Source organism: Typha latifolia, chromosome 9 (genome assembly GCF_019914945.1).
Source record: "Typha latifolia isolate L0001 chromosome 9, TyphaL0001v2, whole genome shotgun sequence".
Classification (NCBI taxonomy): Eukaryota; Viridiplantae; Streptophyta; class Magnoliopsida; order Poales; family Typhaceae; genus Typha; species Typha latifolia.
The window spans coordinates 10978452-11006021 of NC_133094.1; the positions used below are offsets into that span (position 1 = coordinate 10978452).

General features: G+C 36.4%; 3 protein-coding genes across 12 annotated transcripts in view; all 3 read left to right on the forward strand.

Moving 5' to 3' along the window:
- Positions 1–586: 586 nt before the first annotated feature.
- LOC140795813 (uncharacterized) lies at positions 587–3482 on the forward strand. The gene is made up of 2 exons (XM_073148602.1): positions 587–1806; positions 3043–3482. Exon 1 carries the CDS (start codon positions 705–707, stop codon positions 1797–1799), a length of 1095 nt encoding a protein of 364 aa, XP_073004703.1. The 5' UTR covers positions 587–704; the 3' UTR covers positions 1800–1806; positions 3043–3482.
- A 709-nt stretch (positions 3483–4191) lies between these two features.
- On the forward strand, positions 4192–5327 carry LOC140795609 (uncharacterized). Its single transcript, XM_073148286.1, has 3 exons — positions 4192–4461; positions 4830–4937; positions 5036–5327. Exons 1-3 carry the CDS (start codon positions 4282–4284, stop codon positions 5150–5152), a joined length of 405 nt encoding a protein of 134 aa, XP_073004387.1. The 5' UTR covers positions 4192–4281; the 3' UTR covers positions 5153–5327.
- Positions 5328–5941: 614 nt separating this feature from the next.
- Positions 5942–27570, forward strand: part of LOC140794969 (DExH-box ATP-dependent RNA helicase DExH7, chloroplastic) — a 35795-nt gene continuing 14166 nt past the window's right edge. For 9 of the 10 annotated variants that reach the window (XR_012110231.1, XR_012110232.1, XR_012110235.1 and 6 more), the window contains exons 1-27: positions 5942–6315; positions 6584–6689; positions 6852–7060; positions 7623–7776; positions 7861–8279; positions 8523–8741; positions 9025–9136; positions 9232–9435; positions 10614–10684; positions 10780–10902; positions 12502–12588; positions 13342–13442; positions 15090–15147; positions 15677–15742; positions 17616–17698; positions 17806–17989; positions 18414–18566; positions 18647–18748; positions 18862–19014; positions 21294–21398; positions 21849–21989; positions 22714–22803; positions 23111–23167; positions 23894–23977; positions 24354–24452; positions 24542–24679; positions 26172–26242. Coding sequence is in view for 2 of the 10 variants with exons in the window: in XM_073147270.1 (XP_073003371.1) it covers positions 6010–6315; positions 6584–6689; positions 6852–7060; positions 7623–7776; positions 7861–8279; positions 8523–8741; positions 9025–9136; positions 9232–9435; positions 10614–10684; positions 10780–10902; positions 12502–12588; positions 13342–13442; positions 15090–15147; positions 15677–15742; positions 17616–17698; positions 17806–17989; positions 18414–18566; positions 18647–18748; positions 18862–19014; positions 21294–21398; positions 21849–21989; positions 22714–22803; positions 23111–23167; positions 23894–23977; positions 24354–24452; positions 24542–24679; positions 26172–26242 (3695 nt within the window). In the remaining 8 variants the exon portion in view is untranslated. The remainder of the gene's footprint in view (positions 6316–6583; positions 6690–6851; positions 7061–7622; positions 7777–7860; positions 8280–8522; positions 8742–9024; positions 9137–9231; positions 9436–10613; positions 10685–10779; positions 10903–12501; positions 12589–13341; positions 13443–15089; positions 15148–15676; positions 15743–17615; positions 17699–17805; positions 17990–18413; positions 18567–18646; positions 18749–18861; positions 19015–21293; positions 21399–21848; positions 21990–22713; positions 22804–23110; positions 23168–23893; positions 23978–24353; positions 24453–24541; positions 24680–26171; positions 26243–27570) is intronic. The other variant, XR_012110233.1, reaches the window with a different exon arrangement.

The following is a 27570-nucleotide window of genomic DNA, read 5'->3' on the forward strand; positions in this document are numbered from 1 at the left end:
TGTTATAAAGGAAATTTTCCTAAATGACAAGATTAACTATAAAGACTGCACTTTGAAAGTAATTAGAATTTCGTCTGATGCTGGGTGGATCAGTGGATGTCTCTTTTGATGGATAGAATCCGTTCATTCTGAATGATGAAGCACAATTTTGGTAGATCGTTTAATATACCAAAGTTTCTGGCATAACAACCTAATAAGTCTAGTCTTTAATCTTGAGTAGTGCTGCATGGAAAAGTTTCCACCATTCAAAATAGACGTAAGTGTATGCCATTCTATTCACATTGGTACTACTTGTACGTACTTGTGGAAGGCAAGTCTTCTTTAATCATCCTGTTCTTTTATTAAACATTTACTATCGAGACCTACCATCTCGCTGAGTGGTCGGCCTCTACCGGATCATAATAAAAATTATAGGTTCGATTCCATTCGTAGAGTTGCAGTCGAGATTGATATGTAATATAAATGTTTACTAAGGTATTTATTATATGCGCATATTTTAAATCTACTGTGGCATATTCTAATATTTTTGTAACTAAATCTAAAATGAGACATATTTTGCTACATTATATAAGTTCGTTTAGGCCCATTATCTTGGGCCACGATTGGGCCCTGTTTCTTCTTCTTCTCTCTCTCTCTCTCTCTCCTCAAAGTTTCTAACACCTTTCTCTCTCCTCCAACCTCCTCTTCCATTTCCATCCCCCGAAATGGATCCATCGCTAGCCCCTTCTCCGTCCCTCGCCGACCCCCTCTCCACCTCGACCTACTTCTCCACCCCCGCCGACCTCTCCCCCGACCTCGACGCTCTCCTCGACCTCGCCTCCCGTGGCCAATGGCGATCCCTCCTCGACCGCCTCTCCCGCTCCAAATCCACCCACTCTTCCCTCAGCCCCCACCGCCGCCTCCTCTACTCCGCCCTCTCCGTCCTCTCCCTCTTCAAGCTCCGTCGCTTTGCCGATGCCTCCCGCGAACTCGACTCCCTCCTAGACGCCGACTCCGCCGCCGGCTTCGATTCCCCTCTCTTCCGCTTTGAGTCTTACCCGGAGTTCTACCCCTCTCGATCCGGATCCTTCGTCCCCTTCGCCCTTCGTTTCATACACGCCGAGCTCCCCGAGCGACTGGGAGATCGTGCTAAGACCCTAGATCGACTCTACTCCCTCCTCGACCTCGTCCGCTCCAAGATGGCAGACAGCCCTAACCCTAATTACAACCCCTGGCAGCGGCGCGAGGCGTTCTTGGTCTCTGCCATTTGCGCCAACCACTTCGCACATCGGGAACTCGAGGTCGCACTCGCGTTGATTCGCCAGCTCCTTGTGAAATCCCCCTCCGATCCGGTGCTCCTTTCGCGGCTCGCCTACGTCCAGCTCCAGATTGGCGATCTCGACGCCGCCAAGGCTTCTTTTAAGAGGGTGGAAGCGATTCTAGAGAAGAAAGGTGGCGACTTGGAGTTGGAGAATCTTGTAGGGAGGAATAGAGCGCTAGGGTTTGTGGTGGCCAAGGACTACGTTTCGGCGGTGAGGGAGTATGAGGTGTGCATTGAGAGGGATCCGGCGGACGTGGTGGCAGTGAACAACAAGGCGCTGTGTTTGATGTACTCGCGAGATCTCTCGGATGCCATTAAGGTGCTCGAAGGGGCGCTCGAGAGGGTGCCCACGGCGGCATTGAACGAGACCCTCATCGTCAACCTCTGCAGTATGTATGAGCTCGCTTACGTCAATCATGAGAATGTTAAGAAGAGTCTCAGCAATTGGATTGCGAAGGTCGCGCCAGATGACTTCGATCCTACTTGCACTCGCATTTAGTGGAAAGGTATCATTTTGTCCTACAATATGTACTATGGAATTTGAAATTTTGATTTTATGGTGTGTTTTCCTATAAATTTAGGGATAGTATGCCAGTAACAAGGATAACTCTGGTGTCAATTGTTAGTTACTATGAGTTTTATTCTTGATTAAAAAGAGCTATAAAAGAAGTATGAAATTATTTATGAACCATACTAGTTTGAATATTTTCTTACCTATGGTGGCAAAAATGTGATAAATGAAATCCTGTATTGTGCATTAACTTTGATGGAGAGCTATGATCAGCTTATGATTGTTAGTTTGCATAAGTTTTTCCTTACTATGTAAGGATTAGATCCACACTTGAAACTTTTGTTCCAGAGAATTTCATATCCTTGGCTTGTGGTTAAGACTGCATATGCGTTGTTGTATCACCACATTGCATTGGTGGAGCCTCATGCACTGTGACTTGTGTAGTGATTAGAATCTTTCTATTAATTTGTACTTTGTTTGCGCTTGTACTTTGTTTGCGCTTGTACTTTGTATGACTCATGACTATTGCTTAAATCAGTACGCGTCAGATGAAACCAAAGTAGTCAAACCAGGACAGGCCAACTTATAGGGAAGCAAGTGTATTAATGTTGTTGCTTGTTCTAGTTTATCTGTTAATCAGCCCTTCAGACAGGGAATATACGCTTTTGATGAAATCATATAGTGCATCTCTCTCTCTCTCTCTCTCTCTCTCTCTCCCTCTCTCTCTCTCTCTCTCTCTCTCTCTCTCTCTCTCTATCTGTCTATCTATATATATATATATATATAGACGACTCATGACTATTAATTTAAGCACTTCGATTTCATTTCCGGAGTGTTGGGAAGCATGCATCTTCCTTTTGCTTCCACTCGAATGGCATATGCCAGTTTGGTTCTTCTTGTTTTGATGCTAGATTTTTTAGGCTTTTCTACATATACCAAGTAAATGCCATTCTTATTCTAAGAATTTTCTTGAAGTTACATAGTGTAAAAGATTCGCTTTTGTTTCATTGGTATTAAATGTCTTTATGTGGGTTTGCTCCAAGAATTGTCTGGTTCTGGAATCCTTGCTCATTCATTGTATCCATTATTAGCTGTTGCGTGGACTTGTTATTTTTTCCCGTTTCACGATGACATAATCCCTTATACTTCCGTTTTTAGCCCAGTGATTCATGTGTCCTATGAGAAAATCTGCTGTTAGACTGATCAACTACGTTACCCATTTCATTTGCAGGATGTTGTGATAAGGTAAAGCTGAAGCACCTCATAAACCAGCATGCAGATAAGTTATAAGATCCTTCATGCAATAATCCTAGCCATGGTGGTGCTCAACATAAAGCAGTATCAGTTTCCATCTTGTTGCTCAGATTATATTTGGTCACAAAGTTTCTAGTCACTTTTATACATCACAACAGATCAAGAACCGGCGCAGTAGAGTTTCAATGCTACTGTGGATTTATCGGAAGGATTTGTTTTCTTGCTAAGAATCAAGTAATTTTGTCCATGATGTGTGAGACCCAACTCACTGTTTCCAGGATTATGCTATTTTACCAGTTTTTATTTTTCACTGCTCTGAGGATTGGCAGTTGTGATATTTTCTGTATAAAAAACAGCAATTTGTATCTTCATGTGCAAATTTAGATAATACATGACTTTTCCGACTTTTCTTTTGAACCACTTTTGGTTGCTAATTTATGATTTTCTACATGTCATTTTATCAATAATTTTAGAATATAGTGAGTATTTCTGATGAGGTTTTTATATATCTATAAAAGTAGACTCAAAATTTGCATCAAATAGAGGCTTCAAAAAAGAGCAATAATAAGACTTAACATTTATCAAGTTGAGTCTTTCTTGAGTTCATGAGCGGTTTGGAATTAAAATTGTCATAGTTGACTTCTTCAGCTTATCATGTTAAACACATTTATTATATCTTGTATTTGCCAACTCGTTTTAGGGCTTAATAGTGACTGAAAGACTATTACTGAGTAATCAAGTTTTAACTATAAAATTTGATATAAAACCTATATAATTAATTTTTTTATTTAAACTATGTTGAGCCAACCGAGTTTTGCTAAATAAGTACTGTCAAACTAAACACGAGTTGTTGGCGAACAATGATCTAAATTGACAACCCTACTTAAGAAAATTAAAATTTTGTCAAAAATCTTACAATTAGCTTTTGTTTCCCTGCTATAAATGTTAAATGCTGTTTAAATCCTTATCCTTGTGTTTACTTCTTGATATCTAAATAAGAATGGCAGTCACATGTTATCTGCATCTTAATCTTTCTGACCGTTAAATTAATAACTTCTTCTTGTGTCCAACTCCCTTCTAGAAAAGAAGCCCACCCTTCTCCCCTTACACTCGACCGTTACGTTTGACTTTGACTTCCCTCCGTTTATACCTCCTCCATCTCCATGCCACCATTGCTCTCTCTCTCTCTCTCTCTCTCTCTCTCACTACTCCAAGGATGTCTGAGAAAGAAGCCAAGAAGACGACGACTGAGAAGAAGAAGAAGAAGAAGAAGACGAAGAAGAAGAAGAAGAATAAGGCCTCCAATATCGAGGTCCTCTCATGGCCACAGAAGAAGGAGCTCGCTGACAAAGAAGAAGAAGCTATAAGAGAAGAAGTTAAGGAAGTCATCTCATGGGTACTACTACTTATTATTTACTCTTCTAAAATATTAATTCTCTATGGTGATTGTTAAATGATATCATGGTATTTGTACCACTTCCACACCTATAAGTTATAAGTTCCATGTTTTCTTTTATCTTATCATTAATTTAAGGAAACATTATCAAAAACACATTACCATATTGATATTTATTATTCAACCTTGTATTAATTTATTCCATCAGTTGTTGTTAGGCTGAAGTTAACTCTAGGAGTTGTTTTATGATATAGAAGAAGATTGAGAAAATTAACTGAAATAGTATGTAGTTTTCTCATGCTTAATTTGGTACGTATTTTGATAAATAACAAGTTATTATGCTTGATGAGACTTATATTTGATCACAGACATCAATGATGGAAGCCATGGATGACAACCAACTGAAGGAATACCTACCAAATAGACCAGCAAGCTTGGAAAATGTGACAAAGTTGAAGGATCTACCAACTAAAACGGTGAGTTTAGCCAATATATCCTTTAATTTGTATTGGATTAGCATTGTTTTTGAAGTTAATTCTCCATTAATGATGTCTGTGTCATGAGAAAAATGCAGGTAAGAAGAAATGTGAAGTTGAGAGCTCCATCTTCTTCTTCTGCTGGACTAATGGCTGCAGTCTGGAAGTTCCACAGAGAGGATGATGAAGAAGCTTCTATGCCATTACAAAGTTAAATGGGCAAAGAGATCATTTTTAGTTTCATATTTCTATATAGCATTTGTATGTATAAGACAAAGAGTACTAAAATCTACCAGAAGACAAAGAAGTGAGTGCAGTGAAGTCATAAGTTTTATGTTTCTGTCCCAAAGTGGTTGATCTTTCTTGGAGTATAACATTCTTTCTTCATGACATGAGGGGAGTTGATTTCTGTGACTTTTGAGATGCCATGCAGTAAAATTACATGAGAAACAGGATTTTTCAAAAGAAAAACTTGCATTAATAGGGAATTGAGGTATGGGGCCCAATTCCCTGTTAGAGAAAATGTTTGGTATTATATGGAGTAAGCCATGCCTAAATTCACTTACCCCTAATTCTGTAAGATAATAATTTTTAAATTGATCAATCTATAAATCAAATATAAAAATACTCATTAGATAAATTTTATAATGCATCTAAAATTATATATCGATCAAATTTCAGATGACAAGAATATGAGAAATATATTAAATAAATAAATAAAATATTATTTAAAATATGATTAATATTATTTTAGATGTGTTTAAAGGTACTTTGTATCAAATGAATATTTCTAAATTAGACAATTGTTTGGTTAAATATAATAATAAAAGAAAAGATTGTACTTTAGTTTAGAACAAAAAAAAATAAGGTTAAAAAATATAAATGAAATAAAATTACAGATGGTAAAGTGAATTTATGAGCAGGGGGATAAAATGTAATAATAATAATAATAATAATAATAATAATAATAATAATAATAAGCAGTCTCTATTCGTATTGATGCTCATCGCACACTATTTATACTCTCCTACTCAATTCGTTTCTCTTCCGTTCACCTCCGTCTCGGCCAGCAATGGCGCCAAAGAAGAAGCAACAACAGCATCAGCAGAAATCAAAGTCTAAATCCAAGTCCAAAACCCAAAATTCCGATACAAAATCGGCTCCGAAGCTTCAGATATCGGCCGAGAACGAGCGCCGCCTACGCCGGCTCCTCCTCAACACCGAGCTACCGCCGGCGGAGGTGCCACAGCCGCATTCTGCCGCCGTAGACACCGAGTCGAGATCTCAGAAGGCAAAGCGGCTCTGCAAAGTGTACGATAAGCTCTCACTCGAGGGCTTTGCGTCCGATCAGATCGAGAAGGCCCTCTCTGCTCTCAATGTTCGATTCTATCCGTCTCCTCTTCTGCGATTATTTTATCGATCTCATGTTTTAGATTCTCGAATTAGGGTTTCGTTTGATTCGGGCGAGTTCATTTTTCCTTTTTGTGATTCTTTATTGGTCGTGAGTTTTCCGATTATTCAATTATTAGGGTTTCCATTTGAGACCTATGCATTCAAGAAACGAGCTACGGTTGAGTTTGCTTGAGGTTATTTATGTCGGTCGATCACCTTTTCCTAATATAGGATTTTGTATCTTCGAATTATAGGAGGGAGCGACATTTGAGACCGCTTTGGATTGGCTGTGTTTCAATCTTCCTGGGAACGAGCTTCCTCTCAAGTTCTCAAGCGGCGCCACTTCATCTTCCCATGAAGGTGTTCTACATTTTCTCTTTTAGTTATTTTAAGCAATCCTTTTTCTTTTATCTGTCTTTTCCTTCTGTTGTAGAAGGTAGTTTGTTAATGTGGAGGTGTTAACACTATATTAGGTTGATAATTCAGTAGAGTAACATAAAGATATGTGGTACTTGTGTATAGGGGCAGAAGGTTCGATTAAAATTATATCTACTGCTCGAGAAGACTGGGTCCCTCCGCAACATCAACCTGATGAAGCGGAGGAGAATGTGGAAGGACCGTCAATTATTATAAGGAGGAGGCACGATGAAATTTCTTTGGATGATGGAAAAGCCTCGCAGGCAGAGTGGATTCGGCAGTATATGGAACAACAAGAAGAGGAAGAAGAGGAGGTACTTTACAGTTTACACTAGATAAGGCATGGGACATATGAGTAAATACTTTGATATTGCTAAACTTATTTGTTTTTCTTGGTAGTTGGTTTTCAGTTATATATCATTGAAGCTAGTCTTAGGTGTTTCAATGTATATTTTGGTGGTCGTTTTAGCTAGATTTAGTTAATATGGTCTCATGTCTGAAGCAGTGGAAATATGGTGTTATCACTCATGCTGGGTTGCGTCCTGATTAAAGTCAGTTGGCCATAAAGAAAATACATCTTGTGATGTTCTGTGAAGCTAATGAGATAAAAGTTATATGCTATGGTGTCTGTTTCAACAGCTTCTCTGACTTGCCATTGAGGACAATGTTACCTTAAGAATAACTAAAGAACACAGGTAAATACTATTCAAACTTAGTTATAGGCAGACATACTCCCAAACATACACATAGACGTCGCCTACGTACATGCCTAGTTACACAATCCTATAAGTACGGTCCATTCTTTCTATATAGACACTGTACATGTTATATTTGGACTTCCATAGTGCTGAACTTTCTTGTTGATTTTCTTGTTAGGAGGATAATCCAACCTCTCGTGCTGCTTCAGTTACTGAAGAATACCGTCTTGCAAGATTGGGAGCACTTGAAGCAAAGAAAAGAGGAGACAAGAAAAGCCAGAAACACTTCAGCAGCACTGTCGGCAAACTCAAGCAAGAATTATCTATGCTAGGTTTGCTGTCAAATCTCTTAACACATTCTTATAACTCTTTGTTAATTCCTTGGTTTAGAATGATTGAGCATACCTTTTGTACAGGTCTATCAGATGAATTTATGTTTTTGGGACTGCAAGAAGAATCCACCGAGATAAACATAGAGGAAATGGCATGTGATTTCTCATCTTCGATATCTTCTAGCATACCAATTGCAGACAAAGGAGATAGTCAAGCAGCATTTGAAGAATTTGAGAGCAAATTAATTGTTACTAGTAGTATTGATGAATGCCCCATAATGGGAAAAGCAGAGTATACTGATAACAATTTAGATAACAATATTGGTGGAGCTTCCAAGAATGAGGAGCAAGTGGAGGAACTAGAACTTGATAGTCTGTTTTCTGAAGATCCTTCTTCCTCTGAAGTACAACATCCAGATATATTGAAACATCAAAAGACAGAAAAATCTCTACACAATAAATTTGGGCATACTCTAGGAAATATTGATGAAATATGGAAGAAGGTAATCTGCTTTTTCTACCACTCACTTGCTAACATGTCTTCGCATACGGGTGTAAATATAATGATGGCTACTTTTTAGTGGCATAGGAAACACATCAAACTATGGCATGTTTGTGCTGATTGTATTCTGTTTGGGCATTTCCTATCAAATTGTTACTATTTTCAAGTATGAATTGTGTTTGTGCCTCTAATTCTCTGTTGATTTATGTTGGTGTTTCTCTGCTTGGATGCTTTTCTAATACAGGGGGATTCCGGGAAATTACCTAAAGCTGTTCTTCAAAAGCTGTGCCAGAGACTGAGTTGGGAAGCTCCGAAGTACAGTAAGTTATCTGAGAAAGATGATAAATTCATGTATGCTGTTAGGATATTACGAGGAACCACTGGCCGGGGTAAGAGCCGTAAGGCTGGGGGCTTAACAACTATCCAGCTACCTGACCAGGAAGAAGCATTTGGATCTGTTGAGGTGTTTACTCTCTTATTATGCATATGGTAGTTCCAAGATTACGCAATTTTCATTTATCTTAATATACTGCTGGAGAATGTTCCTGCAATGCTCACCAATTTGTTCACTGGAAGTTTAGCTTGTAATATTTTCCTTGTTGTTACATACAATGGTACAATTATTCACCTGCAATGAATATGATGTACTCTTTTTCTTAGTTTAGCTGCTGTGCTTTTCCCATCTTTAACAGCCAAGTTGTACTCTTTGTCTTGTGATAATTTTGGCTATATGGCGAAACTTGCAGGATGCACAAAATAGAGTTGCAGCTTTTGGCTTATATCAACTATTTTCTGACCTTCCACTTAATCGATTACTTGTGGAACCATATGCCTCACTGGTTTTAAAGTGGCAAAAGGGTGAGGATTTTTTTCATGGATGCTCTTCTCCTTTGAACAAGTCTATTATTCTTGCACTGTTTGAAGTATTTTATTTCAAATTCATGAACAAGCAGACGAGTTCTCGACTGAACTGGTAGATAATGAGGACAGTCGAAGAGCTGGTTTTGTGAATATGCTATTGAAGGCAGATGATTCAAAGATGACTTCTATTGACACTAAAAATGTTTCTGTTGCTGAGAAGCTTGTAGAACCATGTGTTGTAAGAGATACTAGTTCTTCCTCTGACAAGAATATATCCATATCATCGGCTGATGCAGGTAAGCCTTTCGGGAAGAAGTCATGGTAATGTACTGTTAATATTCATTCATAAGATTGCTAGGGCCTAGTGGTTTGATTCTGGATGTTTTACTTCTTGTTTTCAAAGTCTGGTTCAGTTTCTACCCATCCATCTCGGATAAAAGCATTTAATTATGTTCCCACCGCTATTTGGAAATAAAATTTTTTGGTCCAACAATTGTCAATGAATTAACCATACCAAAATTACCTGATGGTAATATGGTCAGCATTGTACTGTTTTAAATTTATTTATAAATTGCAGCAGGAATAATGTGATTGGCATTATTAAACACATAGGTGCAGCATGAATAATGTGTTAGGCATTATTAAACACATGTGATATGCAATGATACAGTATCTTACAAACATGATTGCAAGGCTCATAGTAATATGCACCTCTATTGTATTACAGTTTAGATTTAAGAAATCTTTAAGAATAGTAGGCTTTACTGCATGACTGTTAAAAGCTTAAAATGTTTCAAATTTGTTGGCTTGAATACTGAGTATAAAATCTGTCGTTCCTACAGCAAGCTAAGCAACTATAATATAGGATGACCAGAAATGAGAAATCCCGCAGCAGCTCTTCTGAACATGTTAGTGAGATCAAAGCACCTAGTTTGTCTAATATATTATTACCATTCCCTGTGCTCTATTTTTGTACTGGGGGCTTATGCGATCGATCACCATGAAACATAGTTGATAGTTGGACTCTACTATATATTTAGCTGTTTTTCATTCCATTCTATCTGGTACTGGACGTATGACTACTGTCTTCATGTGGTCTAGCCACTTTCCTTTGAAATCATGTGGCTGCTAGAGCATGAAATCATTAACTAGGTTTTTCTCCAAAAAAGGAAAAGGTAAAGGACATTGATTATTGTGGTGTCCTTTTCCTCTTATTAAGAGTTTAAGACCTTTCACATGGAGTTGGTCATGGAATATAAAAGCCTAACTTTTCCCATTCTGAATGATTTTATAGTCCAAAATCAGGTTGTTAGTTTGTTACTTGTTAGCATGCCAACCTTTTCTACTTGGATCCTTCAGCTTCTTTTAAAATGATCAAATAACATTCCAGAGTTTCTTCAATTTACTGTTGTTGCATTAACTTGAATACTTCTTTTCAGTAGTTTGCTAATGATCACATAATTTGTGTTACCAGGATCAAAGTCTCAAGAGAGCATATTTTTGAAGAAAGAATTGGAAAGAAAACTGAAGGTGTCAAAGTACATGGTATACTTGTTTTTAGATGCTTGAAACTGATATTTAGTTTCCCAATTCTTAAGTTAATTTCTTCTACTTTGTCTGTATCTAATTTCTGAACATAGAAAATGCTGGAATCTAGAGCTGCTCTGCCCATTGCTAAGCTGAAGAATCATTTTCTCCAAATGCTCAAAGAGAATGATGTGATTGTTGTCTGCGGAGAAACAGGGTGTGGGAAAACAACACAGGTATATCACAGTTATTCTATGTATACCTCATATGTTATTTTCGGGGTGCATCAGATGAAAACTTTGAGGGATGTATTCTGGGCTCCATCCCAGGTATTTTGTAACCTTGCGTACGATGATGGATATTACTGGAAAATGGCTGAACTGGGTGTCTTACATAAATCAAACTGGAGATAAGCTAGTTGGGAAGAAAATCTCCATCATGATATTTGAAGTGATTTCCTGTCAAAATGAAAAATAAACAATAAAAAGAAAAAAAAAAGGAAAGAAGAAATTAAAGAAAAGTAAATGAAAAGGAAATGAGAACACAATATCAAGTTGCAAGAAGCCTTTGTCTTTGAGAGTTCGATTTTGGCCATCTTTAACTCTCCATCTAATTTTCTTTCTATCTTAGACTCTAGTGTATGACTCCAGGCTGACCAGCAACTTTCTCTAAGAAAACCTAATCTGACCTATTAATGAATCCTTTTGCAATCTAGCCTAGAAATCTGAGGATGATTCATGTTGGGCTAGGTTCATTGTTTCCAGTTGAGTTGGCTTTCTATTGAGATATGATTTGGTTTCTTCTTGGAGTCAATCCTAAACTTTAGGAGGTTTGGTTATTCATATTCAACATGACATTTCTTGGCTTGAAATGCATTTTTCAATTAGTACAAAGGTCTCATGTGTGGTTGTGATAGGAATTTGATTTTCATTTTATTTTTAATTTTCGGATGTATTTTTATCTAAAAATTAAATTTGATTTTAGAGTGTCCAATTTGGTTAAAACTCTTAAAACTCTAGGAGGTTTGATTGCTATTTTGTTTTGAGGTAAGTTTTGTTAGGATTTGATTAATTTGTTAAGTTAAAAGAGTCATAGTTTAGTTATATATTATTTTTGGAAAGATCTAAATAAGATCAATTTGTGATCTGATGTAATCTCTTCATCTCTACAATATAGAGGTGATGGGAATTCCGAAAAAAGAAAAAAAATGAAATTTGAGAAATAATATTTTTATGGAGGATTCCACATTTATGATTTTTCCCTTCTCCTTGCTCCTCTCCTCTCTTTTGTGGTAGATATCATGCTTCTTTTGTCCCCCGCAACCTAGGTGGCTTTGATTTTCTTTCAATCCACGATTTGGTGGGTTATCTTTTATCTTTCCTGTTTATCTAGTCGTGCTAGTATAAAAATGGCACTTGGAGGCAGATAAAGAGATTCACAGAGGCTTTGTCTTATTTTCTTGGGAATGGATTTAGGTACCTTCTTATATTTTTCCCTATCGGTATGTCTTCTCGACCCTAAGCCGCATCAGGTTGGCACGATCAATTCGGTAATATCGTGATGACACAATATTTTGGAAATGGTATTTTCAACACAACTAGAGTACACTATATAATGCTAGGCTATGGCAAGCTCTTGTAATGTTCCGGCATCATTAATGTTGGGCAGCATGGGCAGTGCTGTTTGGGACATGAATTCATGGATGTAACCATGAATCTATCATTCTATTGTCATTCAACAGCAGGTTACTTTCCTGTCCAATATCTTTATTTGAGTTATAATATCTCAGCAGCCTTTGAAGTTTGGTATCATTTCATAATCATCTATACTTGCAGATCCCGCAATTTATTCTGGATGATATGATTGCCTCTGGACTCGGCGGATGCTGTAATATAGTGTGCACACAACCTCGGAGGTTAGCGGTATGATCAGATTTCTATCTTTGGAATCATTCCAGATTTGCATCCTATTCTAAATTATGCAAAGGATTTCTGCACAGTGCTATGATGTTGATTTAGTCAATTAAATTCTGGAATTTTTGGTAGATATTTTGTTATGTTCATAGAGGGTGTCGCTTAACTAGTGATGCTTGCCACCATTCACCATGTTGCTGGTTTGAGTTGAATAGTCTCTTTAGCTATGTGGTGTATTTCTTGTCATTTCTGGACCCCATTTTGGTATGAACCTCATGGTTTCCCTTTTTCTTACTTGTGGTGATGTGTTCTTAGAATATTTTTTTTTTATGTTATATGCCATTTTCATTTATCTTATGTGTAAGCTTTAGAGGTTGCCACTTGTGGCTTCCGTAAATTAATAATGCTCGGAATTCATTGGAATGAGTATGCTTATTCATGTTTATATTAGCTTTCCTGTATATAGGAAGTAGTTCAAGCTGAATTGGAGAAAAATAAATTAGACCAAATTAATCACTGTGACCTTATGACCTGTCCTACAAATCTTTCCCTGTTTATTGTTTAATAATTCGTATCTTAAAAAAGTAATAATATACTGTGTAAGTTTATGCACAAAAATGGAAGCAATTTTCCTTCTCACAGAAGCATATTAACTTAATACTATCTTTAGTGTTGTTCCAATTTCTCCTCCATTTGTTATTTTCAAAAGGAATATTTTTGTGTGAGAACTAGAGCATATACATGAGCTTAACCTTTTCTCAGGCTATCTCTGTAGCAGAAAGAGTGTCAGATGAGCGGTGTGAATCTTCACCTGGTTGTCATGGTTCATTGGTTGGTTATCAAGTTCGCCTTGAGAGTGCCAGGTGATTTTGTAAACCGACTGTCCTTGTTTAAGAACTTGCTATTAAGTTTATAGATAATTATGTGATGCTATATGCAGTGCTATATCTGGCTGCACATTGTTATGCCTATAATTGCTGTCAATCATTTAAAATGAAGGTTGTACCTGATATCTGTGCAGTTTGCGTTGTTATAATGGTAAATCTACTTCCAGCAGCCTGGGACATGCCATTTGGCCATTGACTAAGCATATGCCTTGGGATGGACTGTAACAATGCTAGACATTGTTGGCCCTTGTACAGAGCCCCTTTCATGTATCATCATTCAACATATTTCACAATACAGATAGGCAGATTTGGAATATGGCAGCATGCTAAATATGTCTTGAGTGATTTAAGACCCACAGTTGTAAAGCCAGTTAGCAAGTGCCTTATTCCTTATTTTGGCAATCGAGAAATCCAAATTTTTTGCCTTGTTGACTTATTGTTTTGCAATTTCCCCATCCTTACAACCAATGTTTAAGTACTGGATACCATGGTTTGATTTAGTGTAATTTTAAATGCCTGAATTATAATATCATGTGTATTTTCTTAACCCGAGACCTATGGTACCATATGTTACAAACTACTGTACTACATTAGTTTCAAGATGTAACAGTTATATATAATTTTTTTGACTTCATAAGACATGTTGTCCATTTGTCTAAAAAGACTTTCAGAATTTCAGTTTCTCCTTTTTATTGTCAGTTTTGTTTCAGTCATTCAAACAAAGTAATCTAAGAGACGGCATGCTAAAGTGCTTGATCTTTTAGGAGATAGGTGCAAGGCAGCAAACAAGGTCCACGAGTTATGAAGTCAATGTGGATGAGATATTACTGATACTTGATAAAATTTGTTATTATCAATATTTAAAAAAAATATCCAAAGAAAAATTAGAAGGGAGCGAGAAAAAAGAATAGTAGTAGCGATAACCCCTGGAGACTTAGAAGATGATGCATACAAGAGGAGGAGGAGCTTCAAATAGAAAATTACAAGTCAGAGATGGAAATACTTAAGCAGTGTTTTGCTTTCAAAATCACGCCTTTTCAAATTTTAGCCTAGGTGCACCTTGTGCAATTCTTTAGGTTATATATATATGTAAATTTCGTTCCTCTCTATTTTTCTTTTTATTCTGGTCATATCACTAGTTTGGGGAGGTAGAACACATGGTTCTTGGTGAACCTTTGGTGGGCAAGAATTGTGCACTAATTATCTATGACTACACTTTCATATTTTAATTGTTATCATTCTGTTGGGTCACTAGGTAATATAGACAAAATAAAATGCTTTAGTTTGTCTTCCAACATTAAATGCCATCCATTTTCAAAATAAGTATGGATATCATCTTTTTTAGCTAGTAGTATTTAAGTGTTCAAATTGTAATTTTTTTCTCTATATTTAAGTAATATGTCGAATATCCTTATGTTGGGATGTCAATCCCAGCATTGATTGAAGACCATGCTGCCAGTTTGAAGTTATCTTTTCTCTTATAATTACCATTACTATCATTTCTTTTTTCTTCTTTAATCTCTTTTTCTTATTCTGTAATCTGTCATCCAGTCCATATATTTTGGTCCTCAAATGTTTGAGAAAATGTCAACTTTTTGTAATTTAGGTTGTATCTTATTTCAGGAATGAGAAGACAAAGCTTCTTTTCTGTACAACAGGCATTCTTCTCAGAAAATTGTCAGTAAGTTCTATTGTTTCTTTTGCAAGTAGGTTTGAGATAACTCATTGATTTATCCTGGCCTTTATATGCTGCTCTTGTTTTATCATTCAGTTTCTAATCATCAATTTTTTAGTGAAAAACTTTAATAGACTGTCACACTTGATTATTTATCTCTCTGATGAACCCAAAGCAGAGGCTAAACCCGCAAAATATGATAATTGACTAAGTGAGGTATGCAAACTTTTTCATAGTATCAGAGTGCAAGAAATTCACTAATAGATATATTCATTAGAGCTCCTGCAGAGGATGCTTGTAAATAATATTCTTCTTATTTATGGTATTATTTTGATCTTATTCTACTGTAATGTCTAGCAGCTTTACTTATCAAAGTGGTAATGTTGTCATACATAAAACTGCTACTACTAGCAGTATGAGTTCATTGTTTTTTCAGTATTTTTATGGTATGTACCTTTTGCAATTTAATATAATGCACATTGTGTTATGAATTGACCATTTTTTTCCATTTTCTGCCCTATATGGATTATAACAGGCAAATAAGAATTTGGATGGGGTTACTCACGTCATAGTTGATGAAGTACATGAGAGATCTCTCCTGGTAAGTGTTTTCTATGTTGCATATGTTAATGCGCTTGTTATTTTTTACTCATTACGATAATTGATAACCATGTGTGTTCACAACAGTTCTCTCTTGTACTTTTTTTTAAAAACTTTGTTATATTATTTTATTTACATAAAGTAAGTCGAAGAGGAGCTTGAATTGGTGCTGTTTAGCATGGCAGCAATCCTCCAGTTTTAGTAGGGCCAAATTTGGTCAATTCAATTTCTGAATTTGTACCCAACAAATTTATAAATTGGTCAAATTAGGTAAACCAAATCTGATGTAGGTTATTTTAGATACCTGTATGGCTGTACCCGACCCACCAGTCAAGATTATCAGAAGAAAGAGAACTCTAAAGCTCCTATGGCTTTTACTAGAAGAAGAGAAACTTTGTAAAAGAATAGTGGATTCTCAGAACAGGTTGTCCTCCGTGAAACTGTTTATTTGTAGCATTTATTATTTATCCTGAAACTACTTATCCAACTTTGCACTGTTCATACTGTAACGTAATACTTGAACTTTAGATTTGCATTTGTTAGTCCATCTATGATGAGTTGGTGACTCATTGGGTCGATGCAGAAGAACTGTAATTTTTCCCACTTATAATCAGGTTAACATTTTCTTAATCATACACCTACCTGTCTAGAAAACCGTCCGGCCTGTCATAACAGTATATTTTTCTTGTTAGTTTGTGTCACAGAAATAACCTCTAATGATCTCCCATGCATCCTCAATTGTAGCTCATTGGGTTCAGTTTTTTATTAGTTGATGATCTTTTTCTTTTCTAGCTAGTTTATTTGTTGCATTCACATAAAGGCCCATATAATAAACCTGTATGCATCTTCAGAATATGTTTCATTAAAATTTTCCTTGTCAATTTTAAGGAATGAAAATGAGAGATAAGTGGAAGAAATATAAAATCACGGAATATACTTCAAGAGCATATGAGTATATCCAGCAGAGGAGGTGTACTAATTCGGTACTGTTTGCCGGATTTATAATCTACAGTTTATGTGGCTTCTTTATGTAGATCTAGAATCTAGCAGTAAATGATTCCAAGACAAAATGTTGTTATATAAAATAAAAGTTTTTGAATAAGGCTGATGGACAAACAAGGGGCTGTCTAGTGCCTATGCCACCCCAGGTTCCTAAATGGACATGTAGAAGTCAAAAGTGGATAAAAAATTATGGCTAAAGAGAACAGAAAATCTCAATAAGAAACGAAACGCGCAAATAAATAAATTCAATGTGGTAAAATGTCGAACCCAACTGATGTCAGGGTCATTTACATACTAAATCCTGATAACAAATGTTGTAATCAACACATCATTTTGGTTTGCTTGCAAAAAGCTGCCTTTCTCCCCCTTTGAAGCTGTTAGGTCATTTCATATTTGGGAGGTCAGTGGGAACTCCAGAGTTCATTTTTTGTATTTTTTGTATCTGTATGAGCAGGTGATTATTCATATACAGGTTGCTCATAATTAATAGGTAATAATGTCAAATCTGCTGCTACATTTTGATATAATACTGGTCTAGTACCTGGACTGGACATCTGAGAAGTTGTCGGGGATTTCAAGAATACTTCTGGATAGATTATAATGCACTTGAATTATGTAGTAATCGTTTGGCCCCTCAAACCATGAGACTGTATTTAAATCGACAAGATTGGTTTTCTCTTCTTGTAATTGCATCTTAATAGATAAAATATAGAATATATTCAGCAACAGGCATTGACCGAAAATGTTAGGGATTGTAAAATAGTCAAGAACCAATAAAGATTTTCTAGACTTTCAGGTCCGAATGACAAGTGTATAGCGTCAGCATTTTATCTATATTCGTATAATAATCAGAATTATTTTCTTTCCCTTAGGGCGACTTCCTACTGATTGTACTGAAGAGCCTGATTGAGAAGCAATCTTGTGACGGGAGACGAAAATTGAAAGTGGTTCTCATGTAGGTGCATATATAATTTCTAAACATGCCATCTTTATTTAATACCCACTTATGGCTAACCATGCAACTAAGAGCTTGTCGCATCATGCTACTTGTGTTATATATAGGTCTGCAACTGTTGATTCAAGTCTGTTCTCAAGGTACTTTGGAGATTGCCCTGTAATTAGTGCGGAAGGGAGGACGCACCCAGTTTCAACTTATTTCCTTGAGGATGTTTATGAACAACTCAACTATATTCTTCCATTGGATTCTCCTGCATCAGGAACATTTATGGCACCAAATAAAGATAAGGTTTGATTTATTCACAGTTTCATTGGAATGTGAATGCATTACATCCAGTAATATGCATTGCAAATTTGATTTACAGTTTGCTTTTCCAGAATTTTCTTTTCTTAGATAAGTCTTAACATTTCAGTCAATCGAAAATTTCTTCTGGTCTAGGACTGGTCATTATTTTTAGGTCCCACTTGGTGGCAATTATGTTAAAAACCTTATCAGTGGACCTGTTCTTTTGTTTTGGTAAAATTTTATTGTATGTTCTTGGATTATAGAAATCGTTCCATAGTATTGGAAAATATATTGGAATTTAAGCATCCAAATCAATTGAGCATTTATACTCTTTTTGTGGCAGCATTTCATCCTCTGTATATTTGTGGTTGTTTTCTTGTGACCAATTATTTTAATAAGATGTTATTTTCCTTGGGTCTGGTGACAGCGTGCTAGTAGTTCGGTTGATAATCGTAGAGGAAAGAAGAATCTTGTTTTATCTTCTTGGGGTGATGACTCACTACTTTCTGAAGAGTATGTTAATCCTCATTATGTTCCCGACCATTACAAGTCATACAGTGAAAGAACTCGCCAAAACCTAGTGAGTTCAAATTTTGTGATGCTGTGGCTTTTCGTCATTATGTGTTAAAGATGTACCTTACATATTTCTTGTTGATGCAGAAACGCTTAAATGAAGATGTCATTGATTTTGATCTTCTGGAAGATTTGATATGCTATATTGATGAAAACTACCCTTCTGGTGCCATTCTTGTTTTTCTACCTGTAAGCATTCTCGAGCATGGGTCTTCTTCATCAATTGTTTGATAATTTCGACGTTTTTATTTTATTTTATTTATTTATATTTATTTTATCTCTTATTGTAATGTGTCTCACAGGGAATTGCAGAGATTGACATGTTTGTTGATAAATTGTCTGCCTCATTCCGTTTTGGTGGAGTGTCATCTGATTGGGTTCTTCCTTTGCATTCATCTCTTGCATCAGCGGATCAACGGAAGGTGTTCCACTCTCCACCTCAAAACATACGTAAGGTGATTGTTACGGTGCTAGATACTTTGTACGTGTTTTATTAGTCTCATTGATGTTTATATTGATAAATTAGTTTCTTTCAACTTCCATGTTTCAAGTATCTTTTATTAGTTATTAGTTGTTAATTGTTATTACTTATTAATCCTTATTGCTGAATAAGTTTCTTTCGGACATGATTCTTCAACAAAGGTGAGAGGTGGCTATCTTATGCCTACTAAAATCAGCTTTAGAAAGAAAAACTCACTATATCTTTGCACCATTTAGATCTTTCATAAGTACTCTCATCAAAACTTAGATCAGTATTGACCTACAAGCCCATGAAATTCGAGTTTTTCTTATCGTTGGGGATATTTTAGAATGATTCCATGAGGCACTTTATGTTACAAACTAGCTTAATCCGATTCGTGATAGTTTTGAACAGATTTAAAGATGGAACTTTTGAGAGAGATTCAGTTAGATCTAACTATTGGATCGACTTAAAATTTGAATATATTGTAGCTCTCGAAGATAACTTTCAACGGATCCAAGATCTCAGAATTTGGCTGGTTGGATCTTGAGATATCGATCAAATAGTTGCTGAAGGTCGAATATTTTCTGCGCTACCCGAGGAAGAGAAAAGATTGAAAATGAGATTGAGGAGAGAATAAGGAGGTTAGAAGCTGGTCGAGAACCATCCCAACAGTAGAAGGTGGCTCGATTGGTGCGGAAGGAGGTGGGAGAAGTTGTAGCCGTCAGCTAAGATGATATGGGCGATGAGGGCTTAAGCCAATAATTTTTCTTTAATTCATTGAATACTTAAATTAGGGCTACACTCCACATATATATATAGGCCATTCCTAAATTGATTCATACTAGGATTTGCCTTATGGGCTTATATTAAAAATAAACACGACTTAGCTAAATCAGTTTTTCTTATTCTTCTCGGACTAGTTTTTCGTTCTGCTGCAGATAGAATCCGAATCTGAAGAAACTCTTATACGAAAATTGTAGATCATGATGTCGCTGATCTTATCCAAGTAATTTCAAAATATTCGGACGTCTAATGAATATTTTCTGATTATTTTTCCGAAATTGCATAGAACTTGATTAAACTGAACTTAGCTAATCAAATACATTCTAACCTACTAAAATTCTGTCTAAACCAAATAAACAGAATAAATAAGATAGTTAGAATCGATCCATTGAGCCTAATATCCCCGTGATGTGATCTAACATAACTCGGTTCACATCACTCTACTAAGGTCCAAGCTCAACATGCTCTTGACTATGTTGCCTTTCTTCCCTTGCCTCATTGGTCACAACTCCTCTCCTTGCTTGAACCCTTATTGCATCTTGGTTTCTACATGGTGTACCAAAGTAATTTAAGAACTTCTATCTAATCTATAATCATAAACATCTTGTGCCCCTGGATTATAGTATCTTTTTTGTTGATCTTGCTGGTTGCTAAAACCTGTTTGACTGTAGTTCTTCCATATTCAGGATAGTTATGTATCTTTAGAGCAAGAGCTTGAAGATATTCTTCTTACTTATACATTAGGACATGAGAACTTGGTTTCTCTGCTATGTTGAGAAAGAAACTTATGAATTGAAAGCAAGGATGGCCGTGCCGACCGGCACGGGGCATGCCGGTCGACACTTGCCGTGTCGGCGGCGTACATGTGGCACGAGGGTGTTGCACGGCACCCCTCCTAACACATCGCTGTTCACCATCGACCTCGTCATCGTCGCCGCCGATCGCCGCCGCCGATTCACTGCTCGCCGCCCGCTTCGTGCCCTAGCCCCCGAGAGAGAAGACGGATCGAGATAGAGGGGGAGAGGGTTTAAAATTTAAGTTGCGGGTTCGGATCCGGATCCCTCTCTCTCTCTCTCTCTCTCTCTCTCGATCCCTCTGTCTTGATCCCTCTGTCTCGATCCGTCTTCTCTCTCGGGGGTTAGGGCACAAAGCGGGCGGCGGGCGGCAGGCGGCAACGGCGACTACAATGGCAAAGGTGAGTATCCCTTACCTCTTTCTCTCATTCTCTTACGGCACGGCCGGCAAGTGCCGCGGCACGTGCTCCAGTTTACTTTCTAATTTTTGTTCCAAATTTTGATTAATTAACACATGAAAACACCTCAGTAAGGTCAATAAAGGAATGGGAAGTGAAAGATATCTTAGACAAAAATGAGTTTAAATATCATATATTATTATTGACTAATTTAAGTTCGTAGTGAACGTTAGAATAGGCTATCTGAAGGCTCTACATCTGACTTCTTGAGTTCATGTTTCTCTTATCTGTTACAGGTAATTATTGCCACAGATATTGCAGAGACCAGCATAACAATTGATGATGTTGTCTATGTTATTGACACTGGAAAGCACAAGGAGAATCGTTACAATCCACAAAAGGTTCACCTTTTCTTTAATGCCATACTGAAAGATCAAATTGATGTCGGTCATACTTAGTTCTCAATGCTTGGTATATTTGTTTATGACTTCTGTTTTTGCAGTCAATCAAAGGTTTGATATCATATGTTTGACTGAAGAAACTAAAAGGACCAAAATTTGTTTGTCTCTATGTTAGCTTAAAATTTTGGAAAATATTATAGTTCATTTGGTAAACAAATCTGATAATTTCTGTAACATTATTTGCAGTAGGTAAATGACTAATCCTATAATATTCATCAGTATAAGAAAATTTTATTTGCATTACAATCATGTCATTTCATTTGAAGAGCGACCTTCAGTTCATGTATGAGTTATTATGGAGGTTGAACTCACCTATTAACAAGTCACACATTTGGTTAGTATATCTGATTGGAGGCATGCTTATCAGCCATTCTATCCTGAATTTTGCAGAAAATGTCAAGCATTGTGGAAGATTGGATATCACGTGCAAATGCAAAGCAAAGAAAAGGAAGAGCTGGACGTGTGAAACCAGGAATCTGCTTTTGCTTCTATACTTGCCATCGATTTGAAATACTCATGCGCCCCTTTCAGGTTATTGTTATGCCTTGTGAAGTGTTTAATTGGAAAAAACGAGTATGTGTATGTGTTCTGCTATGTTAATTTTAAAAGTTTCCATGTTGATATTCATGACACAAAGCATTTGCTGTTGCAAGTATGCTATTGAGCTGTACTGGATAGAAAATACATTTGGCAGCAACAAAAGATCTATTTGGGATTGAGATTAGTTTTCTTACATTCAAAGATTAGCCCTTGGCTTTGCTACTCATGGTTCACCATGACTTTCTTCATTTCTTTCTCCATTTCCCTCTGGTCTTCCTTTTAACATGTGGCACCTCCAACTTTAGTTGAATTTGTTCTTACCGGCACAGAATGTGCTCTCTGTCGGACATGTCAACCCATCTTCAAGAGGTACCATGATCTTCAGTTGCTGCTGCTACCACTCTATAACGTGCATGTTTCTAAATATCATTTCCTTTCTCCATCTTGACTATTTTTTTTGGATTGTTTAATTAATGCTAACATGTAAAGAATGGCAGGCTGTTTCTTGTAACCACAGCGCTAATCCTTTGTGGTGTGTCATGGTGTGTTGTGATCTTCTGGTTGTTGAGCTCTTTATTCTTACATACTTCTATGGCATGAGTACCTTGTGGTCTGATAATTTTGACCTTATTCGATATATTAGTAATCTTTTTATTTGTCATTAAATTCCTTAACACTAGGTTTGTGTGATTACCTTTTGTACTTAATAATACAGGTGCCGGAGATGTTGCGGATGCCATTGACCGAGTTGTGTTTACAAATAAAATCACTCTCTTTGGGAGATATAAAATCCTTCCTACTGAAGGTATGCTCTCTCTCTCTATACACACACACACTGCACATGCTTGTGTGTGTATACACTATACACATGCCTGTATGCGGGCATTTGTGCGAGCACTTATGTGTTTGTGTTTAAGTGCTTGTGCAACTTTGCATACTGATATGTGTATATGTATCTTCATACATGTCTCTTTCAGTCTCCCTTCTTTTCCCTTTCTCATGACAGTCTCTGTATTATAACTTCTCTTTTTAAATAACAGATATGTTTTTTGCCATCAATATTGACAACAGTACCTTTTGTAAGACTTGCTATTTGACATAACATTTACCAGGCAATGGAACCCCCACGAGAAGAAACTATTTCCTCTGCAGTGGACTTGTTATATAAGGTAATACTTTATTTCTTATGATATCTGTAAAATTTGCAATATATATCCATGAATTACTGGAATTATATCTGTTTTTTTGGGAAATTTTCAGAAATCCCTCTACTTTATGGACTTTCTATGGTTCAATCTGTTTTATTTGCTTTTACCAAAAAAGACCCCTGCCTTTTATAAAAAGTATCCAATTAAAAGTTTAAAACCAAAATATTAAAATCAAAGCATCTTGCTGTTACCATCATAAAATTTAACTAATACTCTTAAATTACTGAAATAACCTTACTGCGAATACTTATTGACCTATGGATAATTTGAAACTGAAAATATAAATTAGAAAGAAAAAATTGAGACAAAAGTTATGTGACCTGAGTGCAAAACCATTCCATGTGAGCTCATTGCCAGGCATTGGTAAGGGTGACTTTGGAATTTGAAAAGTATCCCCTTGAATAAGATAGAACATTCCATTCTAGATTCTTATATGTTAAAGTAAGGTGAATTATCTGAGGTGTTGAATGGATATTTTTTATAAAATCTAGGGGCTTTTATAGAAAAAGTGATAAGGTGGGTATAAACCATAAAAAGCCAATAATGTAGGGTTCTTTTTACACAAATTTCCCCTGTTTTGTCTTTCCACTTTAATACTGTTGGAAAGTGTTGAGAATATCTTCACAGTAATGCAACATTTAATGAATACATACAAAGCAGCTAATAATTCATCTTTGGTTTCTCCAGGTTGGAGCCTTTGAAGGAGATGAAGAATTGTCACCTCTTGGTTATCATTTGGCCAAACTACCTGTGGATGTTCTGATAGGAAAGGTGTGCTTAAATATTTATCATTACTTGATTGTTTTGGAACCCAAATACAGAATAAGCGGTTTCCTTGATGATGGTTGTTAAAGATTAATACTACATGTTGCATCTAGATGGTTGAGTGATCATTGTTACATGAGTAAATAAAAAGATTTTGGCACTTCCATCGCAAAATCAAGGTTACCGTTAATTTGAAGTACATTGATGGCGTCTTGGATAATTCTTTTCTTCTCTCTCCCACCTCCAACCCATCCTTTCCCATTTGTTCTTTTCTCCACTATGATTTAGAATTTGTCAAGAATGCATTTGATATTTGTAAAAAATGATTAGAATTCTTTATATTATTTTTGTGCATACAGCATACTAAAGTTTATTTTTGCAGATGATGTTGTATGGTGCAATATTTGGTTGCTTATCACCAATTCTCTCAATTGCAGCATTTTTGAGTTATAAGTTTCCATTTGTCTATCCCAAAGATGAGGTATCATCTGAAATTTGGTGTATAATAATTTTTTTTTGCAGCTTATTGGATTTGCTAGAGTTGACTTAATACTGATATTTGTATTGCAGAAACAAAATGTGGAGAAGGCAAAATCTACATTAGTAAATGATAGCATGGATGGAGCTGCTTCCAATGGTGATAATAAACAGTCAGACCACCTTTTAATGGTTGTAGCCTACAATAAATGGGCCAGGATTTTGCATGAGGTTTCTAAACTATTTTCATTTTATATTGAAATATTAAGATCATACTTTTTCTTGCTATGCAATCTTTAGTGTATATTCGTGAACTAACGACATAAGTGCCGCTTGGCAAAAATTTATGTTCCATGACATGGCTCTTGCTGCAGGACACAATTTTTTTTGGAAGAGGAAGAGAGTGAGGGAGAGAGAATAAGAGGGAACAAAATTGGTGAAGTTGGAACATAGGCAGGATCAACGACAACAATGTGGGAGGAAGAAACATAAGGAAAAGGCAGAGAGGAGAGGCAACAACGACAGTTGCTAGTCATGTGTATTTAGGGTCAGGATTAGTTGCTGGGCTTTGTTCTTTGAAATTGAGTATTTGAGTTGAAGTTGTTATATATAAAAGTTTCCGGGTCAGATTAAATCATATTCAGCCCGAGCTAAATAATTTAAACCTTAATCTTTTCATATTCTACCCTTTGACCATACTTGCTGCAACAAGAAAAAGAAACCCTAATCCTGATATGATAGGTTGGGAGCTAGAGGCAAAGGAGGGTGGCTTATGGGGGCATGGTGGATGTTGGATTCTCTATATGAGGCCAAAACTGATGGTGAATGGTTCAAATGGATGGGGAAAGATGACAGATATGTGTGTTTTACATATGTGTTCTCATGCCGTTAACCTTCTGGTATGAGATGTCTGTCAGGTACACATGGACCTTGCTGGCACACCTTGTGTTGGCATGAAAATAAGGGTCATGTCAAAATAAGTACCTGCGTTGTTAGCAGATAGTCCTTCACCATCCACACAAGTTCATGGAGAAAGAGTTGGCTCCATAGGGTTTTGCTGGAGGATTTCGTACTGAGAGGAAGTAATTTATGTTGACTTGAGTTCTAGGGTTTTGTGTGGGGTTCAAGTTGGGCAGCAACAAAGTAACCCCTTTCCCCATGGAATCAACCCTACTGGCCCTATGATGTGGGATCAGTTTTCAATATCAGTTATGGGATAAGGCTCTTCTCTGTTGGGTGCAGGATCCCTGTCGACTAGGGGTGATTTCTCGCATCTGGTTGTTTACAGTTGCTATATATATATAACACAGACTGACAGACAGATTTTTCGAGAGAGTTTTAATTTAGAAATTTGGAAAAGAATTTAAGTAGGTCTCTAGCTATTGGTTGTGGATGGGGATTGCAAAAGCATATCATCTTAAGGTGGATGAAGATAAAGTGCAGTTGTAAGGATGAGCTTCTGCACATCCATATTACTTATATATATATAGGTAGATGTACAAGGGTATGTAGGCCTTGCCACTTGCATGTCTCGTGTCAACAAGATTTCAACATGAATTGTGCCATGATATTTAGTACCTTGCTGTTAATTTCAACAAGGGGGAATGCTAATTGGTAACTGACTTAGTTGTATGTATAAGATATGCTTAGCCGATCCATTAATTTTGTACCATTGGACAACAATTACCGGTAGTTACTCTAATAAATCTTTATACTTTTGCAGAATGGAGCAAAATCTGCTCAACAGTTTTGCCGTAAGTTCTTCTTGAACAATTCAGTTATGTACATGATCAGGTCAGATCTTTGTTGAATGACATAATGCTATTTGTAAATTGTATAGGCTACAAATTTGTCCTATGACTATCTCATAATTTCAAGACTCTTTTGATTGCTTGTATCTCAAAATATTAGCAAGTGAATCTTGTTTTCTATGATCTTGAGATCAATAGTTTCAAATACTTCTAGGAGCGAAAACAGATTGGATATGGATCAACTCACATTTGGATACGGATATTGGATGAGTAAAAATTTAAAACTATATGTTGACTAAATGAATATGGATATAGATCGGGTAAACATTGGTTCTTAAAAAGGATACGGATACAGGTCAAATAGGGCTCGGAATCTTAAATGGTATAGATATAGATCAAATATGAATATATTTGGTAGTTTTTGTGCATCACAACTTTATCTTTTCTCCTTTTATTTTCTGTGTATTGCGACTAACTTAAATGCTTGAAACTGTATAATGGATGCATCTATGTCAAGAATAGCTGATAGATTTGATAGTTTTCCTATTCTTAAATTGCCTATTATATTTTAACACTTCCTCACAAACTTGGGTTAGAGACATCTTCTAGAAACTGCAATGAACAAGAGTTACAAGACACAAACTTCTGTTGAAACATAAATAATAATAATAATGATAATGGAATAAACCAACTACAGAATACCCAACTGAGAGACAATTTATGGAAAGTGAAGATTTAGTTGGTGTTTAGCATCCTCCAATTACTAGAGTAATTTAATTATTACTCTGGAATTGTGAATTCCAGAGTTCTTAATCCCAATACCTGCTTAGATGCCAAAAGGCTTGAAATTTTGGGGTAAAAACAAATCTACTTTAATCTATGCAAAAACGTTACAGAGATCATCATGAAACTCACCCTTCACATCTCTTTCTGCCCTATACCTTATTATGCACTACCTTTCAACCCCTATCACAGTGAAGTCACACAGGCTGCAACTCCAACTATGTCATAGGTCGCCACATCGAGGAGGTCACAGTTTGAAGTGCCGGCAAGGTTGCTGACTGCCGAAACAACATGCCTGCAGAGTGCAGACTGATGTGGAGTGGGGGTGGGTATGTGAGGGAAGTAAAAAACAGGGAGGATGATGATAAAATCAGATTATTAGGATTTATTTATAACATATTGCCAACCACTAAAACCAGAATGATTACTTAAAAAATAATTTCTACAGTAATCACTTGGTTAGGCATTCAAATCTCTTGTTTGAAAAAAATCTGGATTCTAAAGTTAGAGCTCCCAAACAGCTTAGTTTTATAAAGTAATCCATCGAAGATCAGTGCTTAAACAAATGAAAAAAAGGAACTTGGATGT

Excerpts from the sequence above, each read along its gene's own strand:
- LOC140795813 (XM_073148602.1), top strand. The coding sequence starts at position 705 with ATGGATCCATCGCTAGCCCCTTCTCCGTCCCTCGCCGACCCCCTCTCC.
- LOC140795609 (XM_073148286.1), top strand. The coding sequence starts at position 4,282 with ATGTCTGAGAAAGAAGCCAAGAAGACGACGACTGAGAAGAAGAAGAAG. Across the intron at positions 4,462-4,829 it reads TTAAGGAAGTCATCTCATGG|ACATCAATGATGGAAGCCAT; the intron begins GTACTACTACTT and ends ATTTGATCACAG. Across the intron at positions 4,938-5,035 it reads AGGATCTACCAACTAAAACG|GTAAGAAGAAATGTGAAGTT; the intron begins GTGAGTTTAGCC and ends AGAAAAATGCAG.